This window comes from Barbus barbus, assembly GCF_936440315.1.
Source record: "Barbus barbus genome assembly, chromosome: 3".
Lineage (NCBI taxonomy): Eukaryota > Metazoa > Chordata > Actinopteri > Cypriniformes > Cyprinidae > Barbus > Barbus barbus.
In genome coordinates this window covers 5,403,195-5,423,624 of record NC_136731.1, presented here as the reverse complement: position 1 = coordinate 5,423,624, position 20,430 = coordinate 5,403,195, and the positions used below count along the sequence as shown (strand labels likewise).

Here is a 20,430-nt window from a genome sequence, read left to right as displayed (position 1 = left end):
GAATCAGGGACGGCTTTCGACGAAAGCAGTCTGTTTGTGAGGGAGCAGCTTTAGCGACTCACACGCACACGCAAAGCTGTCAAAGATAGCTTTCTACTCCGGTTCGCCTAGGAGGATATAGCCGCTCATGTAACGAGGGGCGGTGATTCTCACGTGTAAAAACACTGGCGGATCAGAGCGCTGCGGTAAGAGTGAGCACGCGGGCTCTTGAGCCGGCGTGGGATCACTCAAAACCGGTTACTTAGCCCCGTGGCCCTATCGTTTCATTCTCCGAGCTTGCTGAGAGAGGAGAAACGGAAGAGCGGAGCTGCCTTGCTAGAAGGCCAGCGAGTGGAGAAGAGCGAGACTCATACTCGAGTGAGCATTCTGTCTCAATGAACGCGCAGTCTGTGTGGGCGTTGCCCACAGAGGCGAAGCGCTCACTGCCCTTCTGCATCGTGCAGAATTTCGTGCGCGAGCCACACTCGCAGTGCGACATTTGCAACAACGTCGCTTGAAATTTGCTCTTTCAGAGAAATTTGATTTTAGACTCACCGGATGGCCGCAGGGGACGAGCCTGGCATCTGCACAGGTCGCTGGAGCGGCTCGAAGAGCAGGCAGAGCAGCGAGAGGGTGCAGAGGAAATGGCAGCTTCTATCCGCAGCGAGGCGTTTCTACGGCGAGCGTCTTCCAGTCTCGAGTGTCAGCGAAGGGATGATCGTCGTCGCTGAAGGAGAATTGATCTGTTTTCCTATGGCGAAGCGCCTGCTTATATAGCCAGATGACCCCGCCCCTTCTGGCGGGCTCTGGCGGGCTTTGCCGCCATAGGCTCGTGCAGTACCACTGACGAGCCATTGGTTCGTTTTTTATTACTGCACGAACCAATGGCCGTGCAGTCACACTGCGTGATTGAAAAAGTCCTCAGTCCTCGGAGAAAAAGGAGTTTTTCCCCATAGCGTCTAGCGACGCAGTACGAGTGTAGTATCGACAGGGAACTACCTTTACTCTCTGGTAAACTTAAATGGACGGGCATCTTTAGAGGCTCCTAATTAAATTCAGCAATCATCTTTAATGTCATAACTAATTATTATTTTCTCCCCACAGTATCCAGTGACACAATCCAACCAACAGCAATAACTGTTCAGAAAGGACATTCTGTTCATCTTACTATACAAAAACCTGCAAATGAGATCCCACAATTTGATGATTTGGACTGGCTAAAAGATGATTCAGATATTGTAGTCTCGTATGATTCTAGTACAGTACAGATTCATTCTTCCTATAAGGATAGAGTGTATTTTAACACTGAAAACTACTCTCTAACACTGAAGAACATACAGGAGACAGACAGTGGACTCTACACTGCTAGAGCAAGTGGAAAATCAGTTACCATCATTGGACTATACAGTGTGACTGTTGGTAAGTAATTGTTGTCACATTTAGAATTCAAAGCCATCTACTCAACAATCAGAAAGTATTTTAAGTAGCACTTTAACTCATAGATTAGCACAATTTTGTAGCGTTCAGTTTAGTACATTCTGAGCTGTATATTAAAGTCAATGTTTACATAAAAAAGAAGTGTAATGCTATACAACTTTTTGCACATTTATTTTGATCAAAAAAATTAATAATCTACCTTTACTCTCTGGTAAACTTAAATGGACGGGCATCTTTAGAGGCTCCTAATTAAATTCAGCAATCATCTTTAATGTCATAACTAATTATTTTTTTCTCCCCACAGTATCCAGTGACACAATCCAACCAACAGCAATAACTGTTCAGAAAGGACATTCTGTTCATCTTACTATACAAAAACCTGCAAATGAGATCCCACAATTTGATGATTTGGACTGGCTAAAAGATGATTCAGATATTGTAGTCTCGTATGATTCTAGTACAGTACAGATTCATTCTTCCTATAAGGATAGAGTGTATTTTAACACTGAAAACTACTCTCTAACACTGAAGAACATACAGGAGACAGACAGTGGACTCTACACTGCTAGAGCAAGTGGAAAATCAGTTACCATCATTGGACTATACAGTGTGACTGTTGGTAAGTAATTGTTGTCACATTTAGAATTCAAAGCCATCTACTCAACAATCAGAAAGTATTTTAAGTAGCACTTTAACTCATAGATTAGCACAATTTTGTAGCGTTCAGTTTAGTACATTCTGAGCTGTATATTAAAGTCAATGTTTACATAAAAAAGAAGTGTAATGCTATACAACTTTTTGCACATTTATTTTGATCAAAAAAATTAATAATCTACCTTTACTCTCTGGTAAACTTAAATGGACGGGCATCTTTAGAGGCTCCTAATTAAATTCAGCAATCATCTTTAATGTCATAACTAATTATTTTTTTCTCCCCACAGTATCCAGTGACACAATCCAACCAACAGCAATAACTGTTCAGAAAGGACATTCTGTTCATCTTACTATACAAAAACCTGCAAATGAGATCCCACAATTTGATGATTTGGACTGGCTAAAAGATGATTCAGATATTGTAGTCTCGTATGATTCTAGAAGAGCAAGGATTCCTTCTTCCTATAAGGATAGAATGGATTTTAACACTGGAAACTACTCTGTAACACTGAAGAACATACAGGAGACAGACAGTGGACTCTACACTGCTAGAGCAAGTGGAAAATCAGTTACCATCATTGGACAATACATTGTGACTGTTGGTAAGTAATTGTTGTCACATTTAGAATTCAAAGCTATCTACTCAACAATTTGAATTTGAATTTATTAAGGGAAAGCCCCTTGAGATGCTACATCTCATTTTCAAGGGGGACCCAATAGCACACACAAAAAACAATACAAAACAGCACACAAATAATGCACCAAAAAAAAAAATACCCCAACAGCTCACTACCCTATTCACCGACCCACAGTCTACAACTATAAACAAAAGCATATACTGTACATACAAGAAAACATATTTTAGTACAAGCATAAAAAACAAATATACAGATATACAAACAATATACAAATATAGAAAAATAATAAACAAGAATTAATATAACTTAAAGACAATTCTCAACCCAAAATTAAAAACATAAGCAGGTTATTTTCAAATGAGATAGTAAATTGATCCTAAAGAGACGGAAATATGTAATTGATCTAAGAGAAGAATGGAGATTGTTCCAGTCAAATGGAGCTTTATATCGAAAAGACCTACGACCGACTTCAGTAAAGATTCTGGGAACAAGAAAATGCGGATACTGCATATGTCGAAGGGAGTAAGTAGATGAAGATGGAACCAGAAACTGTTTTAAATAAGGAGGATAATTGTAGGAGCCTATTTTTGTTCAAATTCAGTAATCAATGTTATATTATGTGGTGCATTTCAATTTTGAATGTTTTTGTTTGGATTGTTTGCATTTGTGAACTTACTTTATTCATATGTGCCATTTAGATAAATATTCTGTATTTTACATAGAAAATTAGTACTATGTCAAAATTGTGTACTGGCTCTTTAAGAATCGCATCAGTTAAGTCTGGCGGCAGTGCGTTCTTTGGAATACAGTGGAGTCACACAGTTTTCTTTACCGCATCCGTGATATTTGAGATTTAATATTATATTCTGTTTATTTTATTATTTTATCTATGAGTCAAGATTAAAGCAATATTTTGAACCAGAAAACGGATTACGTGGATTGCTTTATTGGACACGGAGCGAGTAAAACAGAAACTGAAAATAAGATGCGCACTCACATTAGTAAAGAAAACTACTCCTGATGGATAAGGATGTGAAAGATTTATGGATGTTTTGAGGAACGATTGATATCGCCATGTGGAGTTTCTTTGGAAAAGTATTTCGGAGTATGCGGCATCATCTACGTGCCGTCTAACGGCGCTGTTTCTGTGGAGATTTCTGAGGTAAAGATTTGAACCTGGGCTTTGCGCAGTTCCTTTATATAAACAACTATTCACTTGTTTATGCTTGAAATTAAAGAATGGATGATAGTACGAAAACAACTGAGGATTGCACTAGTACTAAAAGGCAGGTAAAAATGACAGAGAAAGCCAAAGAAGAAAAATTGCAAAGGCTTGTGCAATCAAGGAAAGCTAAATTAGCTCAGCTTACAAGCAAATCTAGAGAAATTGACCAATTTATGGATGATGCTGCGCATGTTGACGCTGTTCGCACTAAATTAGAAACAGAATACAAAGACTTGTATAAAGATTTCTGTCAGCTCAACCATACTGTTGAGGAGTTTATGTCCGAAGAAGATTATGCAAAGGACCAACATACATGGTTCGAGCCAAGAGTTTGCTCATGTGAAAAGTTCATTACTGCAGTCAACAAATGGATGAAACAAGTTGCAGAAAATGCTGAGCAAGCAGTACAGTGTGATCTAGAAATAAATCCTGACGATAGTATTTCTTCTGTGTCAGTAACTTCAAGTAAGAAGCATAAGAAACATGGGTCAGTAGATGGCAGGTCTACAGCATCTACAACTTCTTCTGCACGTATATCTGCTGAAGCAGAAAGAGCTGCACTACTTGTTAAACATGCTGCTTTGAAGAAGAAACAAGCTATTGAACGACAAGAGGCTGAACTAAAGGCTAAAAGAGAAGAATTTGAGCTAGAAGTTGCCCTTGCAGCGTCAGATGCAAAGATTAAAGTTATCAAGCAGTATGAGAGCTGTCGGTCTTCAGCAGTAAGCCACAAAGAAGTACATCTGGAATCAGGTAGTATAACACCTCATGAAGATAGGTTTCAACCTCTTAGGCCACAGTCAACTAATAACACGGTTCCAAATGAGTCTTATTCAGGCAGAGAGGGAAACGTAGTTGATACTTTATGCAATGCTGTGCAGCGACAAGCCAATATTGCTGAATGCTTAGTGAAGCATCAAAAATTGTCCATGCTTCCTTCAATTGACATTCCCATTTTCAAAGGAGATCCTCTCGATTATAAGCTGTTCATTCGAGCTTTTGAACATGGAGTTGAAGATCGTACTGATAATGATAAAGACCGTTTGTACTTCATGGAACAGTATACGACTGGAAAGCCTAAGGAACTGGTTCGTAGCTGTCTGCATATGAACCCAGCAGAAGGCTATCTTAAGGCAAAGCAGCTTCTAAGAGAGCATTTTGGAAATGAGTATCAGATTGCAGTTGCATACATGAACAAAGCTCTACAGTGGCCTTCTATCAGACCTGAAGACGGAGAAGCACTTCACTCCTTTTCATTGTTTCTGTCAGGATGCTGCAATGCAATGTCAGATATAAGTTACATGGAAGAAATGGATAATGCAGCAAATTTAAGAGCCATTGCGGTGAAACTTCCATACAAATTAAGAGAAAAATGGCGATCGGTGGCATGTGAAATTCAAGAGAAGCAAAATGTTAGAGTGAAGTTCAAGAATTTAGTTGATTTCATTAACAAGCAAGCAAGGATTTCTCTTCATCCTGTGTTTGGAGACATAAAGGAAACTTCAACAACTAAAGGACAAGCTAAGTTACATGCTGAAGCAGGCATTTATAAAAAGGCTGTAACAAAAAGGGTCTTCACGACTAGTGCGGTAACGATTGACAAAAAGGTTGAAGATGATGACAAACTTTCATGTCAAAGATTGCAAAATACACATGTCGACAGCCAGAAGAAACCATGTGTCTTTTGTAAAGGAATGCAGCACAACCTGGAATCATGTAAAAGGTTGAAAAGTAAGACACATCAGGAGAAAATTTACTTTTTACGTAGCAAAGGCTTGTGTTTCGGCTGTTTGAAGCATGGTCACATGAGCAAACAATGCAAGGATAGAATGAGCTGCAGTCAATGCTCTTTGCCTCATCCAACCATACTGCATATGAAGCCAAAGGAGACTGAGTGTCTTCCAGAAGACAAAACAGATAGCTGTGACAGACAATCTGTTACAAGTGCACTAGTTTATGCAGAAAAGGACACGAGTGAAGACAAGAATACCTATGAGAATGATTGTACTTTGTCAATTGTTCCTGTTCAAGTTAAGACTACGAAGGGTACAAAACTGGTTAAAACGTACGCCTTTCTCGACCCAGGTAGTTCTGACACGTTCTGTACAGAAGCATTGATGTCTGAGCTGAAAGTGAATGGAAGAAGGACTGGTATACTCCTGAGGACAATGGGAGATGAAAAACAAGTCAAAACTCACATAGTGTCTGGGTTGGAGATTAGTAGTCTAGATGGTGATCAGTTCGTCCAACTTCCTGACGTCTTCACACAGAGAACTATTCCAGTTCACAAGGGCAACATTCCACAGCAAAAGGATTTGGAGAGATGGCCGTATCTTAAGGACATTTGTCTCCCTAGTATCGAAGCAGAAATTGGATTGCTAATAGGAGCTAATGTGCCTGAAGTCATGGAGCCATGGCAAGTCATTAGTAGTAAAGACAATGGACCTTTTGCTGTAAGAACTAAGTTGGGCTGGACAGTCAATGGACCCCTTAGGAACAGTAATGACGTCACAAGAAAAGGAAGGTGTGTTCCAGTGTCTGTGAATCGCATATCAGTAGCCAGCTTAGAAAACTTGTGGCAACAGCAATTCAAGCAGGATTTCCCAGAAGCAGAAAAAATGGATGATCAAATTGAAATGTCCAAAGAAGACCACCAGTTTATGAAAATGATGTCCGAGTCAGCTAAACTAGAAGATGGTCATTACAGCTTGTGCCTGCCTCTGAAGAACAAGGCTATTCAGATGCCAAATAACCGTGTGGTGGCTGAACAACGGGCTCTGAATTTGAAAAGAAAATTCATCAGAAATCCAGAGTTCCATACTGAGTATACATCGTTCATGAACAATCTCATCCGAAATGACTATGCTGTTGAGCTGGAAGAAGACAGTCACAGACAAACAGATGGCAAGACATGGTACATACCTCACCATGGGGTGTACCATCCCGTCAAACATAAACTAAGAGTTGTTTTTGATTGTGGGGCATCTTATCAAGGGATGTCATTGAACCATCATCTTTTACAAGGCCCCAACCTCACAAGTAGTCTTGTTGGTGTCATTACAAGATTCAGACAAGAAAGAATCGCCTTTATGGCGGATGTGGAAGCTATGTTCCACCAAGTTCGCGTCCATGAGGAGGATTCAGATCTTCTTAGATTCCTGTGGTGGCCTCACGGAGATTATAATGGAGACTTGGTGGAACATAAAATGATTGTCCACTTATTTGGCGCTACTTCTTCACCCAGCTGCGCCAGCTATGCTTTGAGGAAGTGTGCTGAGGATCACGGCACATTATTCAAACCTGACGCTGCTGATGCTGTTCTTCGAAATTTTTACGTAGACGACTGTTTAAAGTCCACAGCCACTGAGACACAAGCCATAGAACTGTATCATGGTCTACGAACAATATGTTCCAAAGGAGGTTTTCGCTTGGTCAAGTGGACTAGCAACAGTCGTGCTGTGCTATCAGCTATCCCTGAGAATGAACGGGCTGATGGAGTAAAAAACTTGGATCTTGATCAGGAACTACTGCCAATGGAAAGAGCATTGGGCATCTATTGGGATGTTGAGTCAGACACATTTCAATTTAAGATAGTCATCAAAGATCGTCCACTTACTCGAAGAGGACTGCTCTCGATCGTCAGCTCTATCTATGACCCCATGGGTTTTCTTGCACCTGTAGTTTTACCAGCAAAGATGATCCTACAAGATTTATGTAGACTGAAAATAGGATGGGATGATGATCTGCCAGAGCAAGTAAAACAAAAGTGGATAGACTGGCTCAATGGACTTCATCAGCTTGAAGAGTTCAAGGTAAGAAGATGCATTAAACCAGCAGATTTCGGAGAAGCTGTGGTGGCACAGCTACATCACTTCTCAGATGCGAGTGAAGATGCGTATGGTACAGCAAGCTATCTTTTTCTACGTAATCAACAGGATCAGGTGCACTGTGCATTGATTATGGGGAAGGCCAGAGTTGCCCCTCTAAAAAGGCCTACAATTCCACGAATGGAACTGACAGCTGCGACAGTGGCCACAAAAATGGATCTAATGTTAAGAAGAGAGCTACAGCTGGAACTTAAACCTTCAGTCTACTGGACGGACAGCACAGCTGTGCTTAAATACCTCAGAAATGAAAGCAAAAGATTCAAAACATTTGTGGCGAACAGAGTCACAACAATTCTAAAGGGCTCAAGCATCGAACAGTGGAATCATGTTGATACCGCATCAAATCCAGCAGATTGTGCTTCAAGAGGACAGAAAGTCTATACATTCCTGCAAAATGAAAAATGGATCTCAGGCCCAGAATTTCTATACCAATGCCCAGAAAAGTGGCCAAAGAACATGGACCAAATGATGATATCTGTAGATGATCCTGAGATCAAGAGGTCAGTGTTGGTCAATTCAATACAGACCCAAAACAGCAACAATTCAGTTAGACAACTGATGAATCATTTCTCCTCTTGGATAAAGCTTCAGCACACCATAGCATGGATTCTAAAGTTTAAATCTATACTGTTGGAACTTGTGCAAAAGAGAAAGATCTTTACTGCAGAGACTCCAGTTAACTTAACTAGAGTGGACAAAAGGATGACGGACATCAAAGCTAAATGGAAAGGAAGTCACATTTCAGTTGATGATTTGAAGGAGGCTGAGCTTGAAATAGTGAAATTCTGTCAAAGAGAGAAGTTTGCTGAGGAGATATCAGCTTTGCAAAATGGACAAGCCATAAAAAGAGGCAGTTCGATCTACAGGTTAAACCCTCAGTTGCACAATGTAGTTTTACATGTCGGTGGAAGACTTAGCAATGCTGCTATGCCGGAAGAAGTCAAGCGGCCTATGATTATTCCGAAGGATCTTCATGTCACCAACTTGATCCTCCAGAATGTTCATGAGAAAACAGGACACGGTGGCAGAAATCACATGATTTCTACACTGCAACAGAAATACTGGATACCAGGTGCCAAATCTGCAATCAGAAAAATGCTTGCAAGATGTGTTACTTGTCGTCGTTTACATAGCTCCACAGGAAAACAAATGATGGCAGATTTACCATCAGACAGGGTGATGCCAAATGATCCACCTTTTACAAGAGTAGGTGTAGATTATTTTGGACCATTCATGGTTAAACGTGGAAGAAGCCTTGTCAAGAAATATGGAGTTATCTTCACTTGCTTGGCAATTCGTGCAGTGCACATCGAGGTTGCTACTTCGTTGGACACCGATTCCTGTCTAAATGCTATACGTCGATTTGTAGCCAGAAGAGGACAAGTGAAAGTTCTCAGGTCAGCCAATGGGACCAATTTTGTAGCTGCTGAGCGTGAGTTAAGACAATCCATTGAAAAATGGAACAACCAGAAGATTCAGGACCATCTCAGCCAACAAGGAATTAAGTGGGTTTTCAATCCTCCCACTGGATCTCACCATGGTGGGGTATGGGAGAGACTGATACGCTCAATAAGAAAAATCCTTAATGCTACAGTTAGAGAACAAGTTCTTGATGAGGAATGTCTTCAAACTGTTTTCTGTGAGGCGGAGGCTATAATAAACAGTCGTCCAATCACATCAGTATCAAGTGACATAAATGATCTGGAAGCTTTGACTCCGAATCACTTGTTGTTACTCAAGACAAAGCCATCATTGCCTCCAGGACTGTTTGACCAAGATGACCTGTATTCTAGACGCAGATGGAAACAGGTGCAGTACGTTTCTGATTTGTTCTGGAAGCGTTGGTGTCGGGAATACTTGCCACAGTTGCAACAGAGACAAAAGTGGAACAACACAACAAGAAACTTCTCAGTTGGAGACATTGTTCTTGTAGTTGATGACTCTGCCCCTAGGAATTCATGGACGTTAGCAAGAGTCATTGAAACCATTCCTGACAAGAAGGGCCTTGTCCGACAAGTCCGCATTAAGACAAAAGCAAACATTTTGGAAAGACCTATAACAAAACTTTGCCTGTTGCAGGAGGCAGAATGAGTAGCCTATATAGTGAAGACAATATGTCTCTAGGATCCTAAATTTGTGTTGTTTTGGACTTTAAGATTTCACCAAGGATTAAAATAATATGGCTCCATATGTTTAAATTTAAGTAATTGTTTCAAAGAGTTTGAGAACAATTAGGGGGCAGTAATGTAGGAGCCTATTTTTGTTCAAATTCAGTAATCAATGTTATATTATGTGGTGCATTTCAATTTTGAATGTTTTTGTTTGGATTGTTTGCATTTGTGAACTTACTTTATTCATATGTGCCATTTAGATAAATATTCTGTATTTTACATAGAAAATTAGTACTATGTCAAAATTGTGTACTGGCTCTTTAAGAATCGCATCAGTTAAGTCTAGCGGCAGTGCGTTCTTTGGAATACAGTGGAGTCACACAGTTTTCTTTACCGCATCCGTGATATTTGAGATTTAATATTATATTCTGTTTATTTTATTATTTTGTCTATGAGTCAAGATTAAAGCAATATTTTGAACCAGAAAACGGATTACGTGGATTGCTTTATTGGACACGGAGCGAGTAAAACAGAAACTGAAAATAAGATGCGCACTCACAATAATTAAAATAAATACATTTAAAGAGAAACTGAAACCAGTGATATTGCCTTCTGGATTTAGGTTGAAGCCAATCGAGAGCTTCATACAACATACAATGATGAGTTCTATAGGGACATCTTAAAACAAACCTACATAAAGAATTATGAAGAGTATTTAAAGGTTTTAAATTGATATCAAAAGTATTGATAAATAATATCTGCATAATCAATAATAGGAAAAATTAATTGGGAGATTAATCTTTTCCTTACTTGAAATGAAAAACAGTTAATTGAGCGATAAAGAGAACTTAGACACCCATATGATTTTTTAATAATACAATCAATGTGATGCTTAAAAGACAATTCAGGATCAAGCCAAAGACCAAGATATTTAAATAGGACAACTTTAGATAGAAGTGACCCATCTTCAAAACGAATATCTAAATCAAAAGATTGAGGACGATGGAATCTTTGAAAGAACACCATACTACCATACTACAGGACTTCTTTTTATTAATAAAGAGTTTGTTTTTGTAAAACCAATCCTTTAAGGAGTTAAAGTCTAACTGCAGAGAGGACTGAATAAATGAAATATCAGAATGAGAAGAATAAATAACAGTATCATCTGCATAAAGCTGAATAGAAGAGTGTAAACAAGTTTTAGGAAGATCATTAATAAATAAACAAAAAAGCAAAAGGACCAAGTGTTGATCCTTGGGGAACACCCTTATCAATAACCAGATAATCAGAGTTAGAGTCTTGAAAAGAAACATATTGTTGTCTGTTATGAAGATAGGAATTAAGCCAAAGAAGAGAATTTTGATCAAAGCCTAAAGACTGTAACTTATCAAGCAGAAGATAATGGTCCACCATATCAAATGCTTTAGAAAGATTGATAAAAAATAGCACCAGTAGGTTGACATTTATCAAAAGAAATAAACAAATCACTGGTAAATTTCATTAAAGCTGTGGTAGTGGAGAAGTTAGGTCTAAAACCTGACTGAAATGGAGACAAAATATTAAACTGATTAATATAGTTGGATATTTGATTAAAAATTAATTTCTCAAAAACCTTTGCTACAGTGCAAATAATCGAAATTGGACGGTAATTGTTTAAATCAGATGGGTCACCACTTTTGAAAAGAGGAATAGTCTTAGCACATTTCCATATGCATGGTATTGAACAGGAAGACAAAGACAAGTTAAACAAATCAGTCAAAGGATACATTAAAATGTGAGAAGCAAGTTTAACAAATTTAGCTTCCAAGCCATCCGGACCGGGCGAACTATATTCTTTTAACCCACACATTACGTTAAAAGTATCAGAAGGAGAAATTTTACTAAAAGAAAAAGATTGATTTAAACAGCTGCTGGAAAAGTGAGTGTCAGAATATTTAATAGTAGAATAAGTACCTAAGGATGTGTAAGGTCTGTTTTGGGTTTTGTTTCTTCATGTTTTCATTCTCTTTTATTTTGAAGTTTGGTCATGGTTCCTGTTTGTGTCATGCTTCCCTTACCCTCATGTATTCCTGCTATTGGTTCTCTTAGTCATTGTCATGTTCTGATTGGTTCTCTTGTTCATTGTGTCATGTCTTCATTGGTTGTTCTTGTCATGTGACCTGCTTAGTTTCGTATAAGTTTGCTCGTTAGTGCATTTGGTTTTTGTTGTGTATTGTCGTTGTAACCTGCTGTCGGTGAATTTGGTTTGTTCATGCTACGTCTGTCTCATGCCACGTCAAGCCTGTTGTCAAGTCAAGTCTGTGTTAAGTCTGCATCTGTTTGGATCATGTTTGGATTTTGGAAACCACTTTGTAAATAAACTGCACTTGGGTTCATACTACACTCGCCTTCAGTGGACTCCCTCGTTACAGAATACATGACCCTTTTTGTATTTGTTAACTTTCTCACTTGGTGAATTTTAATGACGTGACCCTAAAGGACATTTTTCGTTCGGGTGTCGACGAACCACTTCGTTCCAGTCTGCCAGGGGGAACTATTTGTTGGTCACTGGAACGATACATTGACTTTGTTCTTGTGTTGGCCGGGTCACCACTGACTGTGGGTATTATGGATAGGGAGCCTACTAACGTCACATCTGCTATGCCAAAGCATGTTAACGTCATGCCTGCTGCTCCAAGACATGCTCAAATCTTGCCAGGGCCTGATCACGTCATGCTGGCTAATCAAGAGATTCTGCATAACATGGCTGCCATTCAAGAGCTGCGTCGCAAGATGGCCGCCACTCAAGAATCTCTTCGGCAAATGGCCGCAGTTCTAGAGTCTGCTCACGTCATGCCTGCCCAGCCAGAGTCTGCTCACGTCATGCCTGCCCAGCCAGAGTCTGCTCACGTCATGCCTGCCCAGCCAGAGTCTGCTCACGTCATGCCTGCCCAGCCAGAGTCCCCGGCCAAGATGGCCGCCACGCCTGCCCAGCCAGAGTCTATGGGGCCTGCTCGCGTCATGCCTGTCAAGCCTGAGTCCCCGGCCAAGATGGCCGCCACGCCTGCCCAGCCAGAGTCTAGGGGGCCTGCTCGCGTCATGCCTGAGTCCCCGGCCAAGATGGCCGCCACGCCTGCCCAGCCAGAGTCTATGGGGCCTGCTCGCGTCATGCCTGTCAAGCCTGAGTCCCCGGCCAAGATGGCCGCCACGCCTGCCCAGCCAGAGTCTATGGGGCCTGCTCGCGTCATGCCTGTCAAGCCTGAGTCCCCGGCCAAGATGGCCGCCGCGCCTGCCCAGCCAGAGTCTAGGGGGCCTGCTCGCGTCATGCCTGTCAAGCCTGAGTCCCCGGCCAAGATGGCCGCCACGCCTGCCCAGCCAGAGTCTATGGGGCCTGCTCGCGTCATGCCTGTCAAGCCTGAGTCCCCGGCCAAGATGGCCGCCGCGCCTGCCCAGCCAGAGTCTAGGGGGCCTGCTCGCGTCATGCCTGTCAAGCCTGAGTCCCCGGCCAAGATGGCCGCCGCGCCTGCCCAGCCAGAGTCTATGGGGCCTGCTCGCGTCATGCCTGTCAAGCCTGAGTCCCCGGCCAAGATGGCCGCCACGCCTGCCCAGCCAGAGTCTATGGGGCCTGCTCGCGTCATGCCTGTCAAGCCTGAGTCCCCGGCCAAGATGGCCGCCACGCCTGAGTCCCCGGCCAAGATGGCCGCCACGCCTGAGTCCCCGGCCAAGATGGCCGCCACGCCTGAGTCCCCGGCCAAGATGGCCGCCACGCCTGAGTCCCCGGCCAAGATGGCCGCCACGCCTGAGTCCCCGGCCAAGATGGCCGCCACGCCTGAGTCCCCGGCCAAGATGGCCGCCACGCCTGTCAAGCCTGAGTCCCCCACCAAGATGGCTGCCACCAAAATTTCCCCAAGAGATTTTTTTTGGGGGGCCTATAGTACCCAAGCTCCTGCTAATACGGAGCTTGGGTCTGGAGCTAATGGACGCATACCTGGCGTCTCTGACCTCCCATTGAATACCGCACTGCCTTTGATGGCGGTTGCCATAGGGTGCGTGTGGGCTGCACACTGCTCCTGAATCCTCGTCCTGCCCTGTCACGGCTATGGAAGCCGTCTGCGAATCCTCGTCCTGTCACGGCTATGGAAGCCGTCTGCGAATCCTCGTCCTGCCCAGTCACGACTATGGAGGCCGTCTGCATATCCTCCTCCTGGCCTGCCACGGCCATAGAGACCGTCCATGAACTCTCGACCTGCCCTGTCACAGCCCCTGGGACCATGGGGACTCTCTCTGTGTGGTCTGTCTCTGCTCTCTGTGTTGTTTGTCCTTGTTCTCCTCAGATCCCAGATACTGTCATGGTTTCCTGCCCAGTCGGCTTCCCTGCGGTGGTCTTCCGCTCGGGTCTGGTGGTTTTCTGCTCCGCCCTGGTGGACCCTGATCCTGCCTGCTCCGCCATGGCCCCCTGCCTTGCCTGCTCCGCCATGGCTCCCTGCTCTCCCAGGCCCGCCATTGCCCCATGCTCCTAGTCCTGTTGCCCTTCACGGGCCTGGCCCACCATCCCTCCCCCCATTCTGCCTCTGCTTCACCACCCCCCTGGACTTTTTTTGGGGTTGTTTTGGGTTTTTGTTTGGGCGTCGGGAGCTGCCCTTAGAGGGGGGAAAATGTAAGGTCTGTTTTGGGTTTTGTTTCTTCATGTTTTCATTCTCTTTTATTTTGAAGTTTGGTCATGGTTCCTGATTGTGTCATGCTTCCCTTACCCTCATGTAGTCCTGCTATTGGTTCTCTTAGTCATTGTCATGTTCTGATTGGTTCTCTTGTTCATTGTGTCATGTCTTCATTGGTTGTTCTTGTCATGTGATCTGCTTAGTTTCGTATAAGTTTGCTCGTTGGTGCATTTGGTTTTTGTCGTGTATTGTCGTTGTAACCTGCTGTCGGTGAGTTTAGTTTGTTCATGCCACGTCAAGTCTGTGTTAAGTCTGCATCTGTTTGGATTTTGGAAACCACTTTGTAAATAAACTGCACTTGGGTTCATACTACACTTGCCTTCAGTGGACTCCCTCGTTACAGGATGTGAAGAACTTATTAAATGCATACGATATCTGTAAGGGATCAGTGATATGTTCATTATTTATTAACTCTTTTATAGAGGTTTTATTTTTCTTATTTAAAACGTTATTTAAATGGTTCCAAAAATGTCTGGGGTTATGAAAATCTTGAGAAAAACAATCATTATAGTAATTAGATTTCGCGTTCCTTGTCTTAGTTTTACAAATATTCCTAAAATGTCTATAAGATTCCCAGTCCTCTGATAATTTGGTTTTACGATATACGGTCCAAGCCTTGTCCCTTTGTTTATAAAAATGAATCAGATCTGAGTTAATCCAAGGAAGATGACTGCCTTTAACTCTTGTTTTCAGAGGAGCATGCTTATTGATTACATTAGTGACTTCAGAATAAAAAAAATTCCAAGCATCATCAACTGAAGGAATTAACTCAAGCCTATTCCAATTAATGGACACTAAGTCATGAATGAAACAATCATAATTAATATTTTTGTATTGCCTAATTGTAATATATTTTGGAGGAAGACGAGGAATTTGTATTTTCCAGACACAAAATATAGCAGAATGGTCACTTAAACAATCAGACATTACACCTGATTTAAGAATTCTTTCCGGATTAGTGACCAATATCCAGTCCAACAAAGATGATGAGTTATGACTAACTCTGGTAGGCTCATTAATTAACTGAGTAAGATTAATGCTGCTAAATAAATATTTATCATTAGAGAAAGCACGATCCAACCAATTACAATTAAAGTCACCCTAAATAATAAGTTCAGTATGCCTACCTAGAGAGTTAATAGTCGGCAAAATACACTTTGTAGAATCAACAAAAGCAGATGGTGGTCTGTAAAAACAACCTATATATAACTGTTTGTTATCATGAAAAGAAATATGAATAAATAAACATTCAAAATTGACTGGTGGTATTAACGGAGTTACACACACAGAATTCAAATGAACATTTATTTTGATCAAAAAAAATTCATAATCTACCTTTACTCTCTGGTAAACTTAAATGGACGGGCATCTTTAGAGGCTCCTAATTAAATTCAGCAATCATTTTTAATGTCATAACTAATTATTTTTTTCTCCCCACAGTATCCAGTGACACAATCCAACCAACAGCAATAACTGTTCAGAAAGGACATTCTGTTCATCTTACTATACAAAAACCTGCAAATGAGATCCCACAATTTGATGATTTGGACTGGCTAAAAGATGATTCAGATATTGTAGTCTCGTATGATTCTAGAAGAGCAAGGATTCATTCTTCCTATAAGGATAGAGTGTATTTTAACACTGGAAACTACTCTCTAACACTGAAGAACATACAGGAGACAGACAGTGGACTCTACGCTGCTAGAGCAAGTGGAAACTCAGTTACCATCATTGGACTATACAGTGTGACTGTTGGTAAGTAATTGTTGTCACATTTAGAATTCAAAGCTATTTCCTCAACAATCAAAGTATTTTAAGTAGCACTGTAACTCATACATTAGCACAATTTTGCAGTGTTCAGTTTAGTACATTCTGAGCCGTATATTAAAGTCAATGCTTACATAAAAAAAGAGTGTAATGCCATACAACTTTTTGCACATTTATTTTGATCAAAAAAATTAATAATCTACCTTTACTCTCTGGTAAACTTAAATGGACGGGCATCTTTAGAGTCTCCTAATTAAATTCAGCAATCATTTTTAATGTCATAACTAATTATTGTTTTCTCCCCACAGTATCCAGTGACACAATCCAACCAACAGCAATAACTGTTCAGAAAGGACATTCTGTTCATCTTACTATACAAACACCTGCAAATGAGATCCCACAATTTGATGATTTGGACTGGCTAAAAGATGATTCAGATATTGTAGTCTCGTATGATTTTAGTACAGTACAGATTCATTCTTCCTATAAGGATAGAGTGTATTTTAACACTGGAAACTACTCTCTAACACTGAAGAACATACAGGAGACAGACAGTGGACTCTACACTGCTAAAGCAAGTGGAAAATCAGTTACCATCATTGGAAAATACATTGTGACTGTTGGTAATTAATTATTGTCACATTTAGAATTCAAAGCTATCTACTCAACAATCAGAAAGTATTTTAAGTAGCACTTTAACTCATAGATTAGCACAATTTTGTAGTGTTCATTTTAGTACATTCTGAGCTGTATATTAAAGTCAGTGCTTACATACAAATAAAAAAAAGTAATGCTATACAAGAAGTCAGAAAATTAGTATTCTTTTTTGATAAATAAACTAGGTGGTTGAATAATATATCCCCTTAATGTGCTAAATTAATTATTTGGCAAGCTTAAGCTCTAATGAAAATTAGCATTTGATTCAGAGCCGGCGCCAGGGCACCTCCACAAGGGGGGCATTTGAATTTCTAGGGGGGGCACAAATCACGTGTGTGTGTGTGGGGGGGGGGGGGATTGGTTCGGGTCGCTGACGCTAAAGCCTGCAATCGCTTTCTTACGTGCGCTTTTTTATTGGTTTCACTCATAGACTGTAAAAAAGAGGGACGACGCGTCTCCGCTTCCTTCCATTATAGAAAAGTGAAGCGAATACATCTCAGTACGGCCGCTGCCATCTTGAGTAAATGACGTCATTTGGAGCCCAAGTCTGCGCAGTAGAGTCGTGAGGCGGAGCCGCGGAACCAAACTCCCGCAGAAACAATCAACCATAACGACACGCCCCGTTTTTATAGCATCAAATTACTAGCTAAAATCAAACTTACCACAAAAACGAACAATTGAACATATATCAGCGTGATAACAACTATCTTAAATGACCAAAATCATATTTTGGAAAATTGTATTGGAAGTGTAACTAATTTTTTTGTTATGACTCTAGTCCTATTCGTTTACATGGAGAGGGCGCGGTTTATGACCTGTACTGCAGCCAGCCACCAGGGGTCGATCAAAGAGCCAGCAGCATCAGTTTTACAGATGAGTCAGACACACTTGGTTTCACTTTCGCTTTTGAAATCGATTACATTCAGCAAGGAGGGGAGAGGATGGAAAGTGGGAGCACAGTAACTCGTTTTAGGGGGCATGGCCTGCGAATGCCCCCCCAGTCAGTTGTGCCGTGAAAAATTATCCATACTTCATATCTCTATTATAATTCGTCATTATTATTTTAAATCAGAGGGTTTTAAAATGTTTAACCAATGCCAGTCATTAAAAAGAGCTTGTCAGTAAAACTTCGTAACGCCATTGGATCCTCAAGCTCTCAGCGAAAGCTCGTATAATAACTGGTGTTTGAATAGTACAGCGTTTTCTTTACTCAGCAGGCTCGTCCAGGGCGGGCACTAGTGACTCACAGGGCGGGCCAGGCCCCCCCATTGCCCGCCCATGGCGCCGGGACTGGTTTGATTCATTATTTTGTCAACTGTGTTACGGCCAAATGCTGTGTCAAATGAAACATGAATGAAGTATCACATGTTCGATGACACTTTTGTTTGAAGGTTTTTGAGTCTATACACCAGAGTTTTTGATGTTATCTGTCTAACTGATTTGAAAATATGAATTTGGGGCATCATAATTGGTGTTCTGTGAGATGCTATCATGAAGTATGAAACTTTCTTCAACTTAAATCCAAAGTATGCTGAATTTAGCGTTATTCGCCATCCTTACCAAAGACATCCATCATATCCCTATCTTTTGTCTGAGGGTTTAGTTCACATTTAAAAGATTTATAACATAAAAACCACACATAACACAGTTGACAAAGTAACACAGTTGACATGTATGAAATTAGTATCCATAAAGCCATTTAAACACACACACATTATAATAACATGCATTATAAAGTTAATTACTATATTACATTATTATAAAGTTAAATTAAGTTTTATAATACATCATGACACTTCAAGTTGTAAGGACTTGTTCAATAACATCATAACACTTTATCAGTCATGACTATGGAAATTAGGGTGACCATACATGCCATTCTTCCCGGACATGTCCTGGCCAGGATTTCTATATTGCTTTGATTCAAAGTACCTCAAGAGACCAAAGTCATACATCACACGCAAACAAAGCCAAAACCTAGATATTTTAGGCAATGTAGAAATACTGGCCAGTACGTGTCTGGGAAAAATGGCACGTATGTTCACCCTACAGAAACAGATACATGCCAAATCTATAATATTATATAGGTTTAAGTCAATCATGAGGAATTCTGAATGCATTATAGCCCTTGACAAATGTGAATATAATGTGTATATAATATTATGGATAGGCCTACTGAGTTCATAGAAAGTGTGGCCGTGATTAGATTGGTTAAGTTTATCCATTGTAATGCAAATCATGGTATTTCCGTATAATGACAATAGTTTGTGAATATATTTTTTTTTTTTATCAACAGCACTCAGTGGGAGCATAAATTGACCCATAAAAGTTGTTTGCACTGCACTCTTTCGTCGCTTGATATTTCGTTTAGGCGCGTTGATCCATTAAATCACTTATTATATAAAACCATGAGCCACACTCACATGAAATAGTTTTATTCAACATTTTATCACCATGTAAGTAATCATTAGAATCATTGTTCTAACTTTAGCTGTTAGGGAATCACTCTTAAGAGTCGATATTTATATGATTAATTGGGATTAATCAGAATGTCCAACTTATACCTCGTTAACGATACCTTATTAACGACTTGTCCAGCAAGCATTAAAATCAGCACGTTATCTCTTAACAATTGTGTTTATCTTATTCGCGGCCAACGATAAAACAAACCAAATAGTTAGTGGTCAAGCTCATGAGTGTAGGTAACGCGATCTTTAGGCAAGTAATTAAGATTTGACAAATCACATAGCAACAGACACGAGATTTCTTAATAGAATCAAAGTTTATTTACTACTCTAACACAATACTAAACTAAACAACACAAAACAGAAGACTTAAACATACACACATATAGGCAATGAGCTGCTTGTATCTGAAGAGAGTTTTAGGTTCTACTGTTCATTCTCACGAATGCTTTACTTCAACCTGAGGGAAATCATACGCCTGGAACTCTTATATCTTTACTCTTAAAAGATAAATACAACCAGTTTCAGCAGATTTAGGAGATTTTGCCTTACTTTGCCTTCAGTTTAATTCAGTTCCTTCCCAGTTCGAGACGGACCGTGCGCGGATTGGCGGCTTGGGAGGTCGTCGTCACGAGAATACTCTTCAGTGGATTCGTTCTAACTTGGTGACGCTCTCAGGAAGTCGTTTCAGTTCTTTGGCTTCAGATGTTAGTTTCTCTCAAAGTTTAACTGAGTCTTGGTCTCAGTTGCAATACTCAGCCGTGATATTAGTGGCAAGAAGCGCTTTGCAGCGCGTGAGCAAACAAGAGACGAGCGAGTTGAGCTTAAGCTTCTCCTTTCAGTTTCCAACAACAACCTTTTACAGTTGTGCATCTGTTTTTAACGGGCCGATTTGGGATCTGCCCACGGGCGC

At 40.8% G+C, this 20,430-nt stretch overlaps 2 protein-coding genes across 2 annotated transcripts in view; one reads left to right on the top strand and one right to left on the bottom strand.

The window, feature by feature from the left end:
• Window positions 1-20,430, bottom strand: part of LOC306854330 (NACHT, LRR and PYD domains-containing protein 12-like) — a 217,474-nt gene that overhangs the window by 103,777 nt on the left and 93,267 nt on the right. The gene's annotated exons all lie outside the window — the stretch shown is intronic.
• LOC306858149 (muscle M-line assembly protein unc-89-like) overlaps window positions 1-20,430 on the top strand; it is a gene marked incomplete at its 3' end in the record, with an annotated part of 46,023 nt that overhangs the window by 17,307 nt on the left and 8,286 nt on the right. Inside the window, exons 3-7 of the mRNA XM_079398548.1 lie at window positions 1,084-1,398; window positions 1,721-2,035; window positions 2,358-2,672; window positions 16,069-16,383; window positions 16,704-16,845. Of these exons, the coding sequence (XP_079254674.1) occupies window positions 1,084-1,398; window positions 1,721-2,035; window positions 2,358-2,672; window positions 16,069-16,383; window positions 16,704-16,845 (1,402 nt within the window). The remainder of the gene's footprint in view (window positions 1-1,083; window positions 1,399-1,720; window positions 2,036-2,357; window positions 2,673-16,068; window positions 16,384-16,703; window positions 16,846-20,430) is intronic.